Consider the following 19,271-nt stretch of genomic DNA (forward strand, 5'->3'; position numbering starts at 1 on the left):
TTATTAAATTGCTTCACCCATATTTTCTATTTTTTATTGCTGTATTCGTTAAATAGGATTCCTTTTCTTCTTCCTCATCTTCACTGATTGATTTTTTGGATGACGTAAGTCTTTGATTTTCAAACCAATGCATCCTTCAGTAAAAGAGATCAGTGAATTGATATGAACAGTTTGCCTAGTAATGCAGTCAGGTTTAGAAATATCATACTTGATAATTTATTTGTGAGCCAAAATTTACTTTCTTATCTTCAATATAATGAAAAGTTTATATTTATTGACATAATAAAATATGTACTTTGAAAAATGCCTTGGCCATCAGAGAATCTCTGTATTTTCTTCCCTTGCAAGAATTCTGAAGGCTGGAATGCTTATTTGATATTTTCACTATATATACATATACATATATATATATATGTGATGTTAATTTTTGTTTTTCATGGTGATTTCTATTTCACATTCTCCTTTTCTTTTCAGCATTCTGCTATTTAATTTATGTTAGTTAAAAGTAAATTTCTGGTGGTATCAGAAAAAGTGACATGTTTTATTAAATCTTTCAGTAGGTCTTATTGTAATATAATAATTCAGTACAAATCAATTTTAAATGCTGACAGAATTTCTCTTCTAATGTGGAAAGTGATCTTAATTAACATATGTACTATATGCACTGTAAATTGACTGCATTATCATTTTTCTCTCCTAAATTAATTCTGTAGATTTAAGAATTTAGAATTTCCTAATGTGTATCATTCATTCTCTTCACAGAAATGCCAGACATACACTCTCTCTATTTCACATTAAATAGCACAATAATCCTCACTGTAAAGCATTTTATAGTCCTGTTGAACATTGTCTTCCAGAAGTTGGGGAATAAAATGAGTTCAAATGCAAATATTGTGCATAGAACTGCTTTTAAAAAGGGGGAAATTCTTTAAATGTTTTATTTTTTTGTGTTTTGTTAAGTGTAATTCTTACATACAGAAGAGTACTTAGCACAGTTTTCCACCAAAGGAAACTCTTAACAAGATTTTTTAAATTATATTTTAAGGTGCTTTTTGCTATCTTTGAAATGCTTATACCAAAGTGTGCACCTTTTCATTCTCAATGGCAACTCTCCTATTATTGTTAAGACAATTAATTATTCTAGTAAATCCTACAGTGTGATAAAAAGAAAACTCTCTTGACATACAAAAGTATTTTATGTCATATCTGTGTATTTTACTATGCTAAAATATTCAATATAGTATCTCCATACAGATATCATTTACCCTAAAGAGAATGAAAAGGAAATTTGAATTAATTATGTTAATTACTCTTGCCACTAAAAAGCCATTCACTTTTCTAGCACACTTTCCTCTATATTCCGTTTTCTCCCACAAAAATCTGAATGTAAAAACTTAGTAGTATGTTTTGGCAAATAGATTAGCTTTGCTGAATAGAAGCGTCTGCAGGAATGCACGCCTCAGCTGGCTGCCGCCTCGGCTCTCAGTGCCACTGTCCTCTGCCGCTACCAGCCTAGTGAGTTTCCTGCCTTCACTTTTTCTCCAGGATTCCCCTCTGTTGCTTCACCCACTAGTACTCAGAGTAAACTCCTTTCAAGCATACAACTAAATTTTAAAGTAGTACAAAGGAACTCCATTATAAAGCAATAAGGAACTGAGTTCACAAAGGCTGCTGAATCTTTATGATTCAGGCTCCAGCCCTTTTAAGGCATATTTTTTCCCATATTTGCTTCCTGAGGTTCTCTTCTCCCAGTTTATTGGCTAAGCACATAACGTTAACTCAAATCCTGCTCTACCACCTTCTCGGTGCATGACTTGGAGCAAGTGATTTAACCTGTCCATGTCCCAGTTTGATCATCAGACAAATAGAGATAATAACAGTACTGATCTCATAAGGTTGTTTGAGAATTTAAAGAAACGACATATATAATGCCCTCAGTAAAATTGGTTATTATTTCCCTGCTCTTAAAGGCCAGTTCTCTCCCTCCCTGTGTTCTCTCTAGCGTCCTTTTCATATACATGCTTTCTTAGCTCTTCACCACTCAGCCTTCACCCACCACCAGTGTGGATCACCATACTTCCTCAAGAATCACCAAATCACATTACCATTGGAAATTGATTTTTACCTGTCAGAGCAAAGACCAGCAGTAAGCACCCATTTTAAAAATTGTTTTGTATTCCTAGTTTATATTTTATGGCATAAACCTCTTGTTTCTCTTTACAGTTTATAACCAGGACTGCCCTTCCCAGACTTAACCATCCATTTCATCCTCAGAGTAGTAGTAGAATGATGCTTTGAATAATGGTATCAGTTTTTGGCCTGCTTGGCTTCAGCATCCAGGATACTTAAAAAATTCAAGTTCTGTTACTTCCTTTCCCTTAGGCATTTGGATTCTTTTTTTTAAAAATTTTTTATTAAGGTATGATTGATATACACTCTTATGAAGGTTTCACATGAAAAAACAATGTGATTACTACATTTACCCATATTATCAAGTCCCCACCCATACCCCAATGCAGTCACTGTCTATCAGTGCAGCAAGATGCCACAGATCCACTATGTGCCTTCTCTGTGCTACACTGTTCTTCCCGGGATCCCCCACACCATGTGTACTAAACAACACCCCTCAATCCCCTTCTCCCTCCCTCCCCACCTGCCCTCCCACACCCCTCCCCTTTGGTAACCACTAGGCATTTGGATTCTTAAGGAATAAAATCTTGATTGTACCTAAACTAGTTAGATTGTTTTGCATAATACTTACTACATAATCCGTGACTATCCTCCATAGAATACATCTTCTGGTCATTCTTTTCTGTTCTCTATATCACTGCTATAGAAAAAGATTATATTGAAGATCTAAAATTTGAATTGTAACTGCAACATGTAGGTACAGGAGGGAACAGGCTGGTATGAAGCAAAATTACAGAAATCAAGTTTTCTTTGGTGTCCACACATCATTGACCTTCCCCATCTGCCCTCAGTGCCCTCGTTCTAGCTTCTGGTGCTTCAGAGCTTTACCACCAGTGCCTCCACTCCTCCAAAGTAACTTCTGTTTTTTTCCTGAACCCTCCTCCCACACAGGCCTATTGAAACTGTAATTCTATTACTTAAAACTGTATACATAATCACTCTCCCACCTCTATAATTTTTCCTCAGTATGTTTTAACTGTTAATTCAAAATTCAAATGAATGCTAGAGTTTAACTTAGGAGAACTTAGACACTTAGGCTTTTCTACATGTAGAATCATAGACTTTCGAGGGAGAAAGGAACCTTAGGAAGTATTTATCACAGCACTGTCCCTTTAGTAAAGTGGACTGGTCGCTCTCCCACTAGTAGGAGTGAGTTTTCAGGCTTCTCAGTCTTTGGGGGAACAGGGAAGTGGTGATCCAGGGGTTGTGGATGACATGGGGTAAGGTGTTCCCAGATAAAGTATTAAGGCAGCAGTAGCACAGACTCTAGGACCCCTTCTGCTGTGGGAATTATTCCCTCTTCTACACTCATCTTTCTTCCAGTCCCACATGTGCAGTCCCAGACTGCCATTGATTACTCCATACCAGGCCCAGCCTCCTCCTCCAGGTAGCAGACCAGGTGAGGGGTAAAGGGAAGCACAGCAGCTTGGGTTTTCCCATGTCTCTTCCCTTCATCCCAATAGCAGTGATGATCCAGGCACCATCAGACTAAGCTTACAGGACTTCCCATTCTGTTCAGTTCAATTTCTTCTTTTCAAATGAACCCCCAAAATATTTGACTTTTTAAAAGTATTGCTGAGTCATATAAATTATCTACTTGCTCTTTATATTTGATAAATATATTGTCATCTATTAAATACATGCAGGTAAGTTTTGGTTTTATTAAAGTACAGTTCTACACTCTGTTCTTAGGTCAAGTTTATAAAAATGGAAATTGCCCGTTTACCTGACAAATGAGAGGGTACCTAAACTTGTTTTTTGGAGGTTGTCTTTTGGCTCTAGTGTACTGAGGAAAGAGTAAATCAAGGAATTAAAGCTCTCAAATAAAAAGGTCAGGCATAAAGGAATAGGGAGTCCAGCTAATATTGCCTTGTTGTCTTATGTCTTCGATTTGGCTTCAGATGAAGTCTTATTAAAATGTCGCAAAATATTTAAATTCAGTCCTGGATTCTAGCTTCCTTGGTTTTAACATCATTTTCTCCCGTAACACCTGTCATAAGCAATCACAAATCTGAGGCTTGACAGCATTGTTTTAGATGTATCTGGGGAGTTGATCATAGGTGAGAATCAGTATAAGATAGAACCTTAAAATGTGCATTGTAAAGATTTCTTAATCCTATGACCGAAACTAGGGCTAGGTCCTTCTGAGAAATTATGGCATTCCTAAACTTTCCTCCTTCAATTCTTGTTTTTTAAAACTACCTTCCACATGTTAAGCACAGCCTGGCTTGAAACTCTCACATTTCAGAAGACTGTCATATGCAGTCCTTCACTAATTTAGGCAATATGTTATACTTACATGTATTTTATTGTATATCACATATCCAATATGTTTAGGCAGTCTAGTGGGAAAGAACCATGTCTACGTAGTCTTTTACCTCTTCTTATATTATTAAATAAGACCTCTGGAATCCATTAACTGAACCTTAAAAATCTGTTAGCTAAATTATGTATTTACAGGATAAATTACTTTTGGTTTCTGATTGCGTGCATACTTCTATAATCAGCCTTGAAATTCTAGTGACAGTTTATAGGTCTAGATATAAAATACGTATTTGTAAGTGATATGTATTCGCATATTAAGATAACATGCTGGTTTCCAATGTTTGCTATGAGACAAATTTTAGTGTTTACAGAAAACCATGGCCATGTATGAGAGAGAGGTTGTGTGTGTGTGTGTGTGTGTGTGTGTGTGTGTGTGTGTGTGTGTGTGCCTCTAACTGTACTATCAGGAAAATGTATAATTTGTTCTTTTCTACTGAAAGCATAAAAATAGTCTGATTTCTAGGTAGACACTTTGGGAAGAACATTATCACTATAGGATTTAGTATCACTATTAGTTTTATACAGTGCCAGCTTAGAAAATATGTTGCCCTTCATATGCAAAGATAGTTTTGAGAGACATTTTTACTTATTTTTAGTATAGTGATAATGTATTTACTTTGAACTATTCATGTTTGTTTTCATGGTTTTAGCATACTCTAGACTATGGCCTAGAAGCAGGGATAGCCAAAAAATATAGCTTCTTTATGTTAAACAATATAGCACTTTTTATGTGTGGTATTATACTATGGACAATGGCAGATACTAAGAAAAATGAGACAGACCTAGATCTCAGAATGCTTATCTTATTATTAGGAAAAATAAATACATAGTTACGTAGTATGTGATTTAGAGCATGATAAGTACCATAAGAAGTAGTTAGGTTAAATATTGTACAATTTCAGAAGGATTCATTCAGTATTTATTAAGAATTTTTAATTTTACTGGCATTATGCTAAGCACTATACAATATTTCCTGCCCTTGAGGATCTGAGTCTGGTGGAAAAGACAAACATCTAAATAAATAATTATAATACTACTGGGTATAATAATAAAAGATACAGACTGCATATCATGAAAGTATAAAGGAGAGATACCTAACTGAACCACGAGAGTCCAGAAAGGCTTTCAAAATGAAATAATACAGTATGGGAGAATATATTCATAAATGACAGATCTGATAAAGGGTTGACATCCAAAATATATAAAGAGTTCATGCACCTCAACAAAAAGCTAATAATCCAATTAAAAAATGGGCAGAGGAGCTGAACAGACAGTTCTCCAAAGAAGAAATTCAGATGCCAACAGGCACATGAAAAGATGCTCCACATCGCTAATCATCAGAGAAATACAAATTAAAACCACAATGAGATATCACCTCACACCAGTAAGGATCACCACCATCCAAAGACAAACAACAACAAATGTTGGCAAGGATGTGGAGAAAGGGGACTCCTCCTACACTGCTGGTGGGAATGTCAATTAGTTCAGCCATTGTGGAAAGTAGTATGTAGTTTCCTAAAAAAACTCAAAATAGAGATACCATTTGACCCAGGAATTCCACTCCTGGGAATTTTCACTAAGAATGCAGCAGCCCAGTTTGAAAAAGACATATGCACCCCTATGTTTATTGCAGCAGTATTTACAATAGCCAAGAAATGGAAGCAACCTAAGTGTCCATCAGTAGATGAATGGATAAATAAGATGTGGTACATGTACACAATGGAATATTATTCAGCCATAAGAAGAAAACAAATCCTACCATTTGCAACAACATGGATGGAGCTAGAGGGTATTATACTCAGTGAAATAAGCCAGGTGGAGAAAGACAAGTATCAAATGATTTCACTCATATACGGAGTGTAAGAACAAAGAAAAAACTGAAGGAGCAAAACAGCAGCAGACTCACAGAACCCAAGAATGGACTAACAGTTACCAAAGGGAAAGGGACTGGGGAGGATGGATGGGAAAGGAGGGATAAGAGGGGGAGAAAGAAAGGGGGCATTGTGATTAGCATGTATAATGTGGGGTGGGGCACGGGGAGGGCTGTACAACACAGAGAAGACAAGTAGTGATTCTGTAGCATCTTACTACATTGGACAGTTGATGGACAGTGACTGTAATGGGGAATGTTGTGGGGTGGGGACTTGGTGATGAGGGGAGTCTAGTAAACATAATGTTCCTCATGTAATTGTAGATTAATGATACCAAAAAAAAATAGAAATACTACCTGAGTTGGCTCTTCACAGATGTGTATTGTCAGCAGAATACAAGATAAGCTGCATTAGAGCAATATATTCTAGGCAGGCAGAGCATAGTTGGGGTGAGAGAGTTGGCTGAAAGCAAAAAATGATGAAGGGAGGGAGTGATAAGAAATAAGTTTGAAGATGGGTAGGGGCCAGAATCATGATGTATTCTATGTCATAGAGCTTAGATTTAATCAGTCCCATGTTGTCATAGTTATTAAAGTAAGGTTTAACAAAGGAGAAGGTGAGCAGCTTCCTTTTGAGATGCCTTAGGGGTATACATGTGGAGATGTTCCCCAGATAGTTCTCAGTGTGAGTCGGGAGCTTAGGGAGAGGTGTGAACTGGAGTAGAGATCTGGAAACATGCAATACGGTTTCCAGGAAAGAGTTCTCCCAGGGGGAGATCGTAGTGTGAGAGAAGCAGTGAGCAAGAAAAGGGAAAGCTGGGAACCCTCGCTGTGAGGAGAGGCTGGAGGAGCAAAGGTCAGAGGGGAGGAGGTTATGCAGCGAAGCATTTGTCACAAAAAGGATGGGAGCACAGAGTACAGGAGGGAATAGTCCACAGCAAGAAGGTTGGTACAATAGGACAAACAGGAAATCCTGATCTTACCAGCATTTCATTAGTGACCAAAACAGAAGCCAGACTATGTTGTATTGGGAAGTGAATCAAGGCGTGGAGGGACACACAGTAACCGTATACCAGTTTTGAAAAGTCTGACCAAGAAGGTTTGAATCCCAGTTGCACCACTCAGTCGGTTTTGTGACCTGTGGCAAGTTAATCTGCTTACTTTGTGTGTAAAATGTGGACCATAATGCCTACCTTATGAGGTTTCTAAGAAAATTAAGAGAGTTCTTAATTAAGAGAATTAAGAGAGTACTTTGAAAAGTACCTGCATATATCATGCACATGATAAATATTAGCTACTATTGTTGAGGAGGAGAGGAGAAATAGAATGTTAGGTAGAGGAAGGGTTGGGGTTGAGTTGTTTAATGTTTGCTTTTTTGGTGGTGGGACTGAGGGTGATGAAAGAGGTAATTCCTATTAAAACTGGAGGGACCATAACCAGGTTTGAACCTGAGACTTTGCACCCACCGTAATGGAAGACTGACTGGACTAAAAAACAAAAACCTGTTTAGAAATCTACAGGCTTCTTAATCCTGGTTTGGGACACAGTGTTCAAGTCACATTCCATTCCGGTTTCCTAAAGAAATAATCCTGTTTACTAATGTGCCAGAGTTACATACAAATATAACTAATAGTCTTGAGTGATGTTTTTATCCTTATTTTTCTGAAGTCTTTTCTAACTTCAGTGGATTCGGTTTGTAAATGTCCCCCTCCAGGTCCCTCCTCAAGGGTTCCGTGCAAACTGCACAGTATGAGTCACACTGCTGACGGCATGGTATCTCTCCCACCTGACTGGAACTGTCATGCCATCTTTATCTTTTAGGTGCCTGACACATGTGGTGAGCCCTTACTAGGTGTTAGGGTGAATTGAATACAGGAAGTTGCCTGAGTGGAGAGGGTTTATATTTATTTATTCATGTATACTGCTGAAGTATCACAAAGCTTCAAAAACTTGAAAAATATTTTGATATAATTGTTACCTACTTATTGCTATTGTTTCTTTTTTCTAATTACTTAATTCTTTAATATCAGAAAAGTGAAGCTCCCTCTTTTGACTGAGTCTAATATCTAGTCAGGATTGGACTATGTCATTGAGTAACTGGTTTTGTTTTAATCTATTATCCTTAATTCTGAAGGCCTAATTAAGCTGTTATCATTTAAAGGAATCATCTTTGAAAAGTGGGAGAATTTGGTAGGCAAATGTCTGAAACAAGAATAGTTAATTAAATCCTTTATTAAATGCTTACAAGCACTAAGTCAGAATTTTTAGATCCTTTTTGTTCCTGCATTTCAAGTTGCTGCTACTAGCCTTTCCAGAAAAGAAACTGGGCATCACTTGAAGGAAAGTCCAATTTTACCTTTATTGTTGCTCTTAGACCTAGTCTAAACAACTACTTTTTTACTGTCCTATCCTCCAGTTTTTCCTGAAACTAAATATACTTTAAATGTATCATAAAATGTGCCTTTATATGCACGTTTATATACTTTGTGTGTCAGTTCAGTAGTCGCTGAGAGTCATGTGTAATACTTGTAACATGCAGTGTTCTCTCTTTGTTGAAGCGCTCTCCATCCTGTACTGCAGCTAGCAAAGGCAGACGTGTAAGAGACTCCTGCACTTTGTGTACCATCCTGATGCCTCTACCCTGCCTCTTCTCCCTCTCGCCCGTGGTTGTAGAACATGCTATTTTTTGTGATGTGTTATTATGTCGTTTACTGCATGCTCTGTGCTGCTCTTGCTATCGCTACTCTGCTTTTCTGGGTTTTTTAGTTTTCTTTGTTTTTTTTTTGGCTTTGGCCTCAAAGCTTAAGGAATGTTTATATAAGTTTCTGTAATGAAACTAATACATTAGAAGGTATCTTTTATTATGGTTCAGGAAAAAAATGATCCTAAAGTGTGCTTTCTAAAATTTATCACATACAAAAAATGAGTTTCTAAATAAGAATCTGATACAAGCAAATATGTAGAGAGATTCCTTAGATATATAATTATGTAGAAAGAAAACTTGATAATTCATATTATGCAAAATTCAAAAAGATTTGGGACAAGTTACAGATCTCATTGACTGATTCGATGTAAATCAGTTTTGGAGAAGTCTTTGATAGATTGTTTTTTATGTAGTTCAAAGTAATATCCCTAAATATCTTATATGTTGATTTGAGATAGTAATGTTAATAATAATGTATATTCTAAGATATTTTCAAGATTTAGAAAGTATTTATAACATATTATATGCATTGATAAGAGACTATAAACATCTCCTATGCTGAAGTTAGCTCATTGTTTCTCAGACTGAAATGAACCAGCCACTACCCTGTCCTGCAAAATTCTCATGTGTCCAGAGTGGGGATTCTCTTTTTGTGGAAAGGTCTCAATTTTTTCTAAACTATCCTCCACTCCCAACACCAATATACACGTGTACAGACTCCCTAGTTGAGAAGCCATAGGCTAGGGGATGTTGTTCGGTCTGGTTTTCATGTATAGTATAAAATGGTAACATTAAAAAGGAAAGCCTGTGATAGATACAAGTTTTTAACTTTGACCTGTCAGCTTCATTATCGTTGGTATTGATCAGTACCTTAAATCCAGAATTCTTAGACTTGGAAAATTCTAGTTTAGGGAATTATTTGACTAATGAAGGGGATAGGAAGTAGTAGAGTGGCCACTGCTTCCTGTTCTCTTATCTTTCTGGTGTGATGGAGGGTCAGTTGTAAAATAAACATGATTAATCCTAATATAGCACATATTTTCAAACTAATGTTTAATAATGACTAAGCAGTTCATATACCAGTGGTATGGTCAATAGAACTGCAACTTTATCTGTCTTGTTAATTCATGCCGTTTATGTAAAGATTGCTGGTTTCTTAATTACTTTGACATTTGTAGAAAGTTAAAACCATTGGATATTTGGATTTATCAAATTAATCTGAGTTTATGTTAATTATATCATATAACCTCTAATAAGGAAGACTAAAATGTATGCCCAGTTGTATTAAGTTCAAATCATCAGCCTGTGTGAACTGACTAAATGTTGAACTGTTTGTTTTGAATAAGGTTATAATTCAGAGAGGTTTTGTTTTCTGGTTGAATTCATTATACATTAGTTATGTCTCACTTACCTTGCAGACTCCTAGGGACCATAGCCACCCAGAACATTTCTATGAATCTTAAAATATGGGATAATTATTAAGGGAATAGCTGTTATATGGACCCTACTCTTTAGTCTGTATCTTTATTCTGTAGGATATGACTAAGCCATACTCAACAGAATCTATTGACTTATAATTACATATAATTTTTTTTTTAATGCAGATGTGGTAAGCTTGGTAATTCACTTTCCAGGTTTCCTTCAATTTTTCCTTGGTTAAGTATCTGACAGTTGAAAAAAAATCAGCCACTGAAAAGTGGTAATGACTGAAAGAACTGACTGAAGAATTACCAGTTGTTCAGTAGTTAATAGAAACCTCTGAGTGGCATAGTGAGGCACCTCAATGGTCCACAGGAACATCAGTGGATTACAGAAGGACACACATAGATACCATTGATAACAGTGGTCTTGAATCCAACAGTGGCATAGAATTTTATGTTATATACTCTGTTTTGATGCAAGCAACTATGTAATACTTTTATAAATTTAAAGCTCTTTAGGTGATATGAAAAGTCACATGAGGTCTTACTGTATGTTTACTGTATTTTTATTTTCTGTGTGCTGTAAGCCTCATTTATAATTTGAATACTTATATCCTTTATAAGTGGTGTTATTTAAGTAAGCATGGTATAAAAAATATGTTACTAATATTAATGTCTTAATATAAATGGTTATGGAAAGGTCCGTAGTACTTTCATTAATGGTGAACCCTGTGGGTGTCTCATTTTAGATTTTTCCTTTAAGAACTTGAAGCAGAGATGATAAATAGCTAACATGGGGCTTAAGTTACTTTTATGTTTTCTTAGAACATTTGTTAATTCTCTAGAGTGGATATTCAAATCAATATATTGAAAATAAGTTCAAGAGAAATTTTCATAAAGAGTTAACAAGTCACATTTTTGGAACTAATAAGATTACACTTCCAAGTCATAACTTTCAGTAATTTATGATTTGTTTTAGAATGATAAAATATTTTATCTACTGTTTTCCAAATGATACAGTATTTCTATAATACTATTTCTTATCATAAACTCAGTTAACAAATATAATGAGATCACTAAATGTTTGAGGTTACAAAGTGTATCTGAATGCAAAAAATTGGATTACTTGCCATTTTGTTTCCAAACTGCTTAGAGCTAAAGATTTAAGATAATTGATGAGAATTGCATTTTTTGTTAACTTAGAGTTTTACATTTACCAATACAAAACAATAATTAGATGTAAGCTATTTTTAATCTATTTCAAGTTTATATCAAATCCATGTATCTTTCACTTTAAAACCGAGTTTCTTATGAGATTGTGTTGTTCCTTGTATTTGTTAAATCTGTAATTATTTTTGGAGTAGAAGAAGCCTCTTGATACATATCAAGATGAGTACTTTGGTTGTATTTATTATTTATCAGAAGACCATTCTGTAGAGTTTGAGTTGTTCTTAATTAGTGGATCAACTAAAAATCAGATCTGATCCAGGGGGAAAAGCTTTTCTATTTTAATCTACTATTCTAAAAACACACTTTTTGGATCATTCATTAGAGAAATTCTAATAGATTCAGGAAACGTTATGGACTTTTTACATGACAGTGTTATGCATTATGGACAATACCTCTGATACTCAGTTTTCCTGTTTCCCCCAAAAAAGTAGAGCGGTAAGTAAAAATGACATTGGAGTATAGATATTTCTAATGCTTATTCATCAGAATAACACCTTAACATACGTTTACTTAGAAAAAGGAATTAGCCAAAAAAATAGAAGTCACATTTACAAAAAGATAATCCTTATATATTTTTCTCAGTAGATTGCAGCTTAGAAATACTGAGTGAACTTCTTACACTACTAAGTTAAGACTCTTTCCATCAGCTTTCTTTGGATCAGAATAGACTAATTAATATTAGCTATTTGTTGCTTTTTGCTGTTTTCCCCTTATCATTCTTCCTGTAATTGTAAACCCAGCTATTGAATTAAGATACCTCTGCTGTTGATGTTTATCATATTTATTAGCATCTCCTGCATTATTGTTTACATTTATGCTGTTTATATTTAATGCTATAATATTTTTCATAATGAATTTTGTAATTCCCATGGTTTAAGTATAATAATTATTATATTTGTTTTAAAGGTAAAAATAACTAATATGCTATTAATCAGTTGCTTTGCTGTGGTATTTTACCTGAATCAATGCCAATCAATTATTAAGATTAATTTTAGGCTGTTTGTAAATCCTGGCATATATAGTCCTTGGGCACTCTGAAAGTTTAGTAAAATTAATTGCTTTTTTAGTGGATAGAATAAGTCATTAATCATGAATGCATTGGTAAGCAATTTAATTATAGATAAAATTAATAACATTGTACAAATAATAGCCCTGTTGATAATTAACATTTTGATATAGAAAACATGTAAGTGCTATTGTGTTTTTCTTATTCTTAATGTTAAATCTCTTTTGAGATATTATTTACACACTGACTGAAATCCAGAAAGGAAATGACATAGTAAAATCTACTCATCTAATTAGCTATTAGCTTCATGTAGAGTCTTAAAAGACCTGAAAAAAATGTTTTCAGTTGGATATTTAAAACTTTTTTTCCCACAAGTTTATTCATCTTTACCAAACTCTGTTCCTAGTCTTTTCTTTCCTAGAATTACTTACATACTCATGGTTCTTTAAAAAGTTCAAGTATCATTGTAAGTAGCATAGTTCAACTTTTTAATGCTCAATGCCATCTCAAAATCATATTCTAATATTTTTACTTATTTTTATTTATTTTTTTACAAAAACTAACTTGATATTGTTTAATCTCTGGGACTTATTTTTACTTTAAGAGCATACAGCTACAGAAAGCTAGTATGGTAATTTTCATTATTCTATTCTTTAGTATTAGTATTGGGCTTTTTAAAATTTTAAATACTCTCATCTTCTGAATAACCAATGTTTCCTCATTCAGCTAAGAAAAGACTCTTTAAACCTATTCTCATTCTTGTTGGTTTTTTTCTTTTTTTTCATTTTTATTGATGAGTAAAAACTTGTTAGGAGAAAGACTTATAAATGACAATAATTCTTTAGAAGGGCCACAGGGTCTATGGTGAAAGCCTTAAGAGTTCTCTAGGAGTCACTCACTTGTGTAATCACAGATTGAATTGTTACAGTGTGTGTTGTCCTTCATCACACAGTCATAAAGTCACACTTTCATAGAGTCATGGAACATGCTGAGAAATGTTTTCAGCCAACCGTGGTGCAGCAGGGAAAGCTTGACTTTCAGATTTGATGATTTTCATGATGTAAACCTGTGTTCCTCAGAGCACGTACTGTGCCAATGGCTGAAGGCAGTGTATCTTGACTCCAGTGCCAGGACGTACAGTCCATAAAACAGTGTGCATGCATTCCTGTGGCTCAAAGAGCACACCTGCTTTACAGTTTCAGCCAGTACAATTGGAAACCACAATTTCTTGCCTTTGTCATCTTTGAAGAGTTGTTTGAGTAACTGGATGCAAAGATACAGAGCCACTACATTGGCTGTTCAGTCCTGTTTACAGCATTTTCCTTTGCATAGGAACTTCTGAGTTTGTCTTTCAGTCAAGCTTGGGCTAAAGGCTTTTGTATGACATGTCAGAAGCTTAAACTGCCTTAAATTACCCAGTTTTCTTCACATAGCAAATCAGCTACTTACACACTTCTTTAAAACTTTGAGATAGTTAACTCTTAATTATTTGAGTCATTTTTAAGCCCTTATTAGTGTAAATGTATCAATACTGCCCTGCTTACCAATTCCATTTTAATTGGAACTTTCCCTGGTGGATTCATACTCAGTTTACAGAAACCAGGAGGAGGAGATTTTTAGAAAGTAAATGACACTTCTGCCTAGCCCAGGGTCATATTTCATATTAATAATTTAAATCAATTACCTTCTCCATGATTGTCCCTGAGTAAAATTGTGAACTAGGCAAAATTTGTCTTAAGAGTCACATTTTCTTCTTTCTTTTATGCTCCTATTCCTGCTCAAAGTTCACTGTCAAGAAAGAAGAGAATATAACAGCCTCCATGATCACTGAATTACTCTGAGTGCTTTACTGTGGAGATGCCTCTGATACAACAAGAGTACTGAGTTTGGAATCAAAAGATGGGACTCAGGCCTGGCTCACTTGATAAGGCACACTCGTTTAGCAGACTCAGCCATGTCACACAGAGCTCACGTAAAGCTGGCATGCTTCAGTTCAATAGTTCCCAGTCTTGAAATATTGAAATACTTTCCTAGCTGATGGTGAATAGCTACTACTCCCAAGTCCTCTAGATGCCCTCCTTGAGGCCTTCCTTCACCCCACTTCTCCCAAATCCAGTAACTAAAGGCTGAAGGCCTGGTTGGTGGCCGTCAGTCAGCCCCAACAAATCTTGCCATGTGGTTTGCCAGGACATCTGCCCTTGCTACCACCCTGGAGTTCCCAGGTGGGTACCAGCAGAGCCAGTCCCTACAACATTAGCTATAATCTTAATAAAGAAAAAGGAAGACATTTTCAGTACATATTTAAAATCCTTAAGCTGATTGTTCTTTTTATTGATTTGTAACTTCTGATCTAAGCATTGTTCTTGCTGCAGTACAACATATTTGAAACAAATTCCTTAACCTCCTTTTCAAATTGCCTTCATTGCCTCTCATTTTAAAAACCCAATCTTGATCATTTTGAAATCTGCCAAAGTGAATATATCATAGTTCTGTGTGCTCCATAAGATCTTTTATGCTAAATCTTAAATGCAAAGTCTTTTCAGTTTATAAAAATACTTGGTGGAAAGGGTGCAGCTGGGCTGGGTATAAGTGCTGGTATTTCTCCCACTGCAAGATAAAAAAAAACAGTTTTGCCTTGAGTGACAAGCCCAAAGCTAACAGGTTAGTTTCTTCTACTTTCAACTAATCCCTGGTAGAGGACCGAATTTCATTCTTATCAAGGACAAAATTATCTCTGATCTGCAGTACATCCTCTGTTCAGGCCTCAGCGTTTATTTCTCACGTGTGATTGGTTTTGTGAAATAAAGTTTTCCTGTGGAATACAGGTAAAGAGCAAACAGCGGAGACCAGTGCTCCAAGTCAGAGCTCCACAGTGAGGCTCAGAGCATTTTGTTAACTACTGTTCTCTTAACTATTGCTTACATTAAAGCTACTAGCAGTTATGCTTTTGTACAGTGACACATCCCTAATGTGACCATTCAAACTGAAGTTTGTTATCCTCCTTTCTCAAGAAATGCTATCATATTCACACCTTAGAGAAATTTGCTAATAGCTGCACATTGTTTAAAAGTGATTTCTTGGGTTTTTGTTTTTCCTGACTTATCTTCCTAGACTGATCCTGTTGAGAGCACACATGTATGGAATCCGAATGTCAAGTTTTACATCCAGTCAAGGTCCACATGTAGTGAAGCTGAGTCACTTAAGGTGCCTCGTGGGAGTCTTTTGCTCCTCAGCTGCTCACCTGTGTCAGAAGAGAGGGAATTGCAGAAACAAGTGAACCTACCTCTCTTCTTTCAGTCAAATACATTGTATAATAAATCACAGTATATTGGAGATCATTACATTTGACTGACAGTGTAAATAGGACTATAAAACTTATGTAGAAAATTGTCCCGCAAAACTCAACCTGAAGTAGAAAAAAAATTTAATTATAAAGGTAGTCCTTATTTTACGTAGAGAGCTGTGTGTAACAGAGGACAGTTATGTAAATGTCAGAATTATCAGATACAAACTTAAGCACATGGCAGTGCAGGTGCCATTCTCATATTTATTTCTTCTACTAAATCTAATAAGATATGACATAACTGTTACTTCCTAAGCAGAACTTAAAATTGCCACTACTGGCAACTGAAGAACTAACTCTAACCGCTAGATCAGCAACGGCATCGAACTAAATCATGGCTTTTAATAGCACAGAAACAGTGTTGTTTTTGTACCTTATGTCGATCAATGGTTTTAAACAGCCAGCTGGCCAGTTTTCTCAACAGAGATCATTTTCTCACCAAGTCAGAAGGATGTGTTACACCTCCGTAATGCCCGCCTGCCTTAAGACGCACTTCGTTTACTCAGCATTGCAGTACTGGCACAGCTCCTTCTTTTCCCACTTTATCTCCCAAGCTGTATCTAGCATTCCTGTAGAAGCATATTGTTCTGAGTGGAAAGCTGTCTTTTCACCAGCAAAAGTGTGAATTGTAGTAAGATTCTGACTTGGTTTTTTTCAGCCCTGTGATGGGCTACCTTAGAGTGGTCAAGTTGATGAGACCCTCTGCTTTTTTTTTATCACTGTTTTAATATTTTTACTCCATACATTTTTTAAAAATATTGAAATATTTCAAGCATACAAAGAATAATATAAGGACCCCACATAACCACCATTCATAGATTTAACACACATGAACATTTTACCTTTTTTTCAAGTTTATATTAGAAGAAAAATTCAAGTATTTCAGACAATTGAAACACCCTTCCTTATACCATTTACCTCTCTCCTTTCCCAGACATCTAAATACCCTGAAATTGGTGTATATCCTCTCTTCCTTGGTTTTATGTTTTTATTCCATTTATATCCATAAACAATATGCAGTAACATTTGTTGTATTTTTAAATTTTACACAAAGATTATCTGTATGTTTTTGTAACTTCTTTCACTCAGCATTATTCTTTTGGGGTTTACTCATCCAGATACATAACCTTTTAGTTCATTTACTGTAACTGTTACATATTATTTCATTGACAACTACTAACCCATTCTCCTATTGTTGGATATTTAGGTTGTTTCCAATTTTTTGTTACTACTGTCAGTACTGAACATCCTAATAGTTACCTGTTTTGGCAAATGTTCAGTTTTTTAGCATTCATACTTAGAAGTGGGATTTCTGGGTTGTGTGATATATGCATTTTCACCTTTACCTAGCTTTTGCCAAATTATTTTCCACAGTAGTTGAATCAGTTTTCACTCCCACCAGGAGTGTGTGAGAGTTCTCCATTTCCCACATCCTCACCAACCTTTGGTACTGTCAGACATTAACTTTTCTCAACTTAATGGGTATGTAGTAGCATTTTTATTTTAATTGGCATTTTTCTGATTTCAGGTGATATTCAGCATCTTTTTATATGCTTATTGGCTATTGGTGATTTGCCTGTTTCATGTCTTTTGTCCATTGTTCTACTGAATTATTTTTCTAATTGCTTTGTAAGTGTTCTTTATTCGTGGATACTAATGTCAACTGGCTAAGTGCAATGCAAATGTTTTCTTCCGGTTTGTGACTTATTTTTAAGTATTACTTGTGGTGTCTTTGCCTTGCAATGCTTTTTATTTTAAAATAGCCATATTTATCAATCTTTTCCTTTATGACTTCTGCTTTTTATGCCTTTTAAAACAACTCTTCCCTGTGCAGCAGTTGTAAAGATTTTCTTTCATATTTTCTGATTAAAGTTTTAATATTTTCCTTTTACATGTTTAGGGCCTTAAACTGAAGTTTATTGTTATATTACTACTGGGAATGCAGTTCTGATCTGTTTTTCTCACATGAACAACCAACTCTCCTATATCTTCACCATTGATTTATAATGCTACCTCTGCTTTATATAAGTGTGTGTGTTCAGGGGATCATTCTCTTTTTCCATTGTTCTTTTTTAAATTCCTGCATGGACATCATGTTGTCATAGTTACAACAATAGCCCTGAAATAATTCGTAATACCTGTTATAGTCAGCCATGCCCACCCTCCTTATTCTTCTTCCCTTTCCTCTTGACCCTTTATTTTTACATAGAACTTGTAAGATGAGCTTGGCAAGTCCCAGGTGGGGCTTCTGATTGTAATTGCATTGAATTTATAGATTTATATGAGAATAATCGACAGCTTTGTGATATTGGGTCTTTCCATCTATGAATATGGTACACATATTATTTAGATAATCATTTACATCCTTCAATAAAGCTTCATTATTTTCTTCATGAATGTACTCCATATTCTTTGTTAGAGTTGGTCCTAGGTACCTTTAGGCTTTTGTTGCTATGTGGGGTGGGATCTTTTTAAAATATATATTCTTATTAGGCAGGGCTGGTGTTTATGAACTCTGTTGATCTTCTGTCCAGCACCCTTGCTTAACTCCTTTTAATTCTGATAACTTCTCTTGGACTTACTATGTAAATTATAGTGACAATTTTGTTTCCTATGAATTGTTTTTTTGTTAACTTTTAAATAGGTCTTCAGTGTTCCTCTAAATGTTAAATTATAAATTAGATTCAAAACTTTTTTCAAGCCATGTAAAAGTAAAGTAAATTTAAATTAGAACTAAACTCACAGTTAATTAGAAAACTCTAACAAGCTCAACTCAATTCCATTTTAAGGCTATAACACATGTAAAATATCCTGCTTTCAGAGGTTATATAGTAACAAAAACGAGGGACCATCCATTTTTAAAAAATATTTTAGAATATTCTGTAACTATACAAAACTAGCTTTTTCCTCTTGTTTGCTTGTTGAACATCCTAAAAGAAGTAATTCTTTGTGTCTTTTTTATAATTTGCTAATTAAGTGATGTCTCTTTTTTTCCACAGTAACATCCAATAAAATCATTGGTTCCTTTCATCCAAAGAAATATCTTAGATGAATAACCTATAAACTAAGAATATGGCTTGTAACTAAATTTGTACATAAGTTTTTAATTCCAATAATATTAAATAATCTAGTTCCTTTCTTTGGAAATTTATTTCTGCACAAAAATCCTACTAACAACCAAC

The 19,271-nt window shown here is 35.1% G+C and overlaps 1 protein-coding gene across 14 annotated transcripts in view; it reads left to right on the top strand.

The window, feature by feature from the left end:
- CDC42BPA (CDC42 binding protein kinase alpha) overlaps nt 1–19,271 on the top strand; it is a 288,893-nt gene that overhangs the window by 227,006 nt on the left and 42,616 nt on the right. For 4 of the 14 annotated variants that reach the window (XM_073216729.1, XM_037013633.2, XM_073216733.1 and 1 more), the window contains 2 exons: nt 57–104; nt 8,944–8,982. The exons of 4 other annotated variants lie outside the window; for them this stretch is intronic. In XM_073216729.1, the coding sequence (XP_073072830.1) occupies nt 57–104; nt 8,944–8,982 (87 nt within the window). Of the gene's footprint in view, nt 1–56; nt 105–8,943; nt 8,983–15,857; nt 15,951–19,271 lie in introns of all 14 variants that reach the window. 6 more of the 14 variants (XM_073216730.1, XM_037013634.2, XM_073216731.1 and 3 more) reach the window with 4 other exon arrangements.

This window comes from Manis javanica, chromosome 11 (assembly GCF_040802235.1).
Source record: "Manis javanica isolate MJ-LG chromosome 11, MJ_LKY, whole genome shotgun sequence".
Classification (NCBI taxonomy): domain Eukaryota; kingdom Metazoa; phylum Chordata; class Mammalia; order Pholidota; family Manidae; genus Manis; species Manis javanica.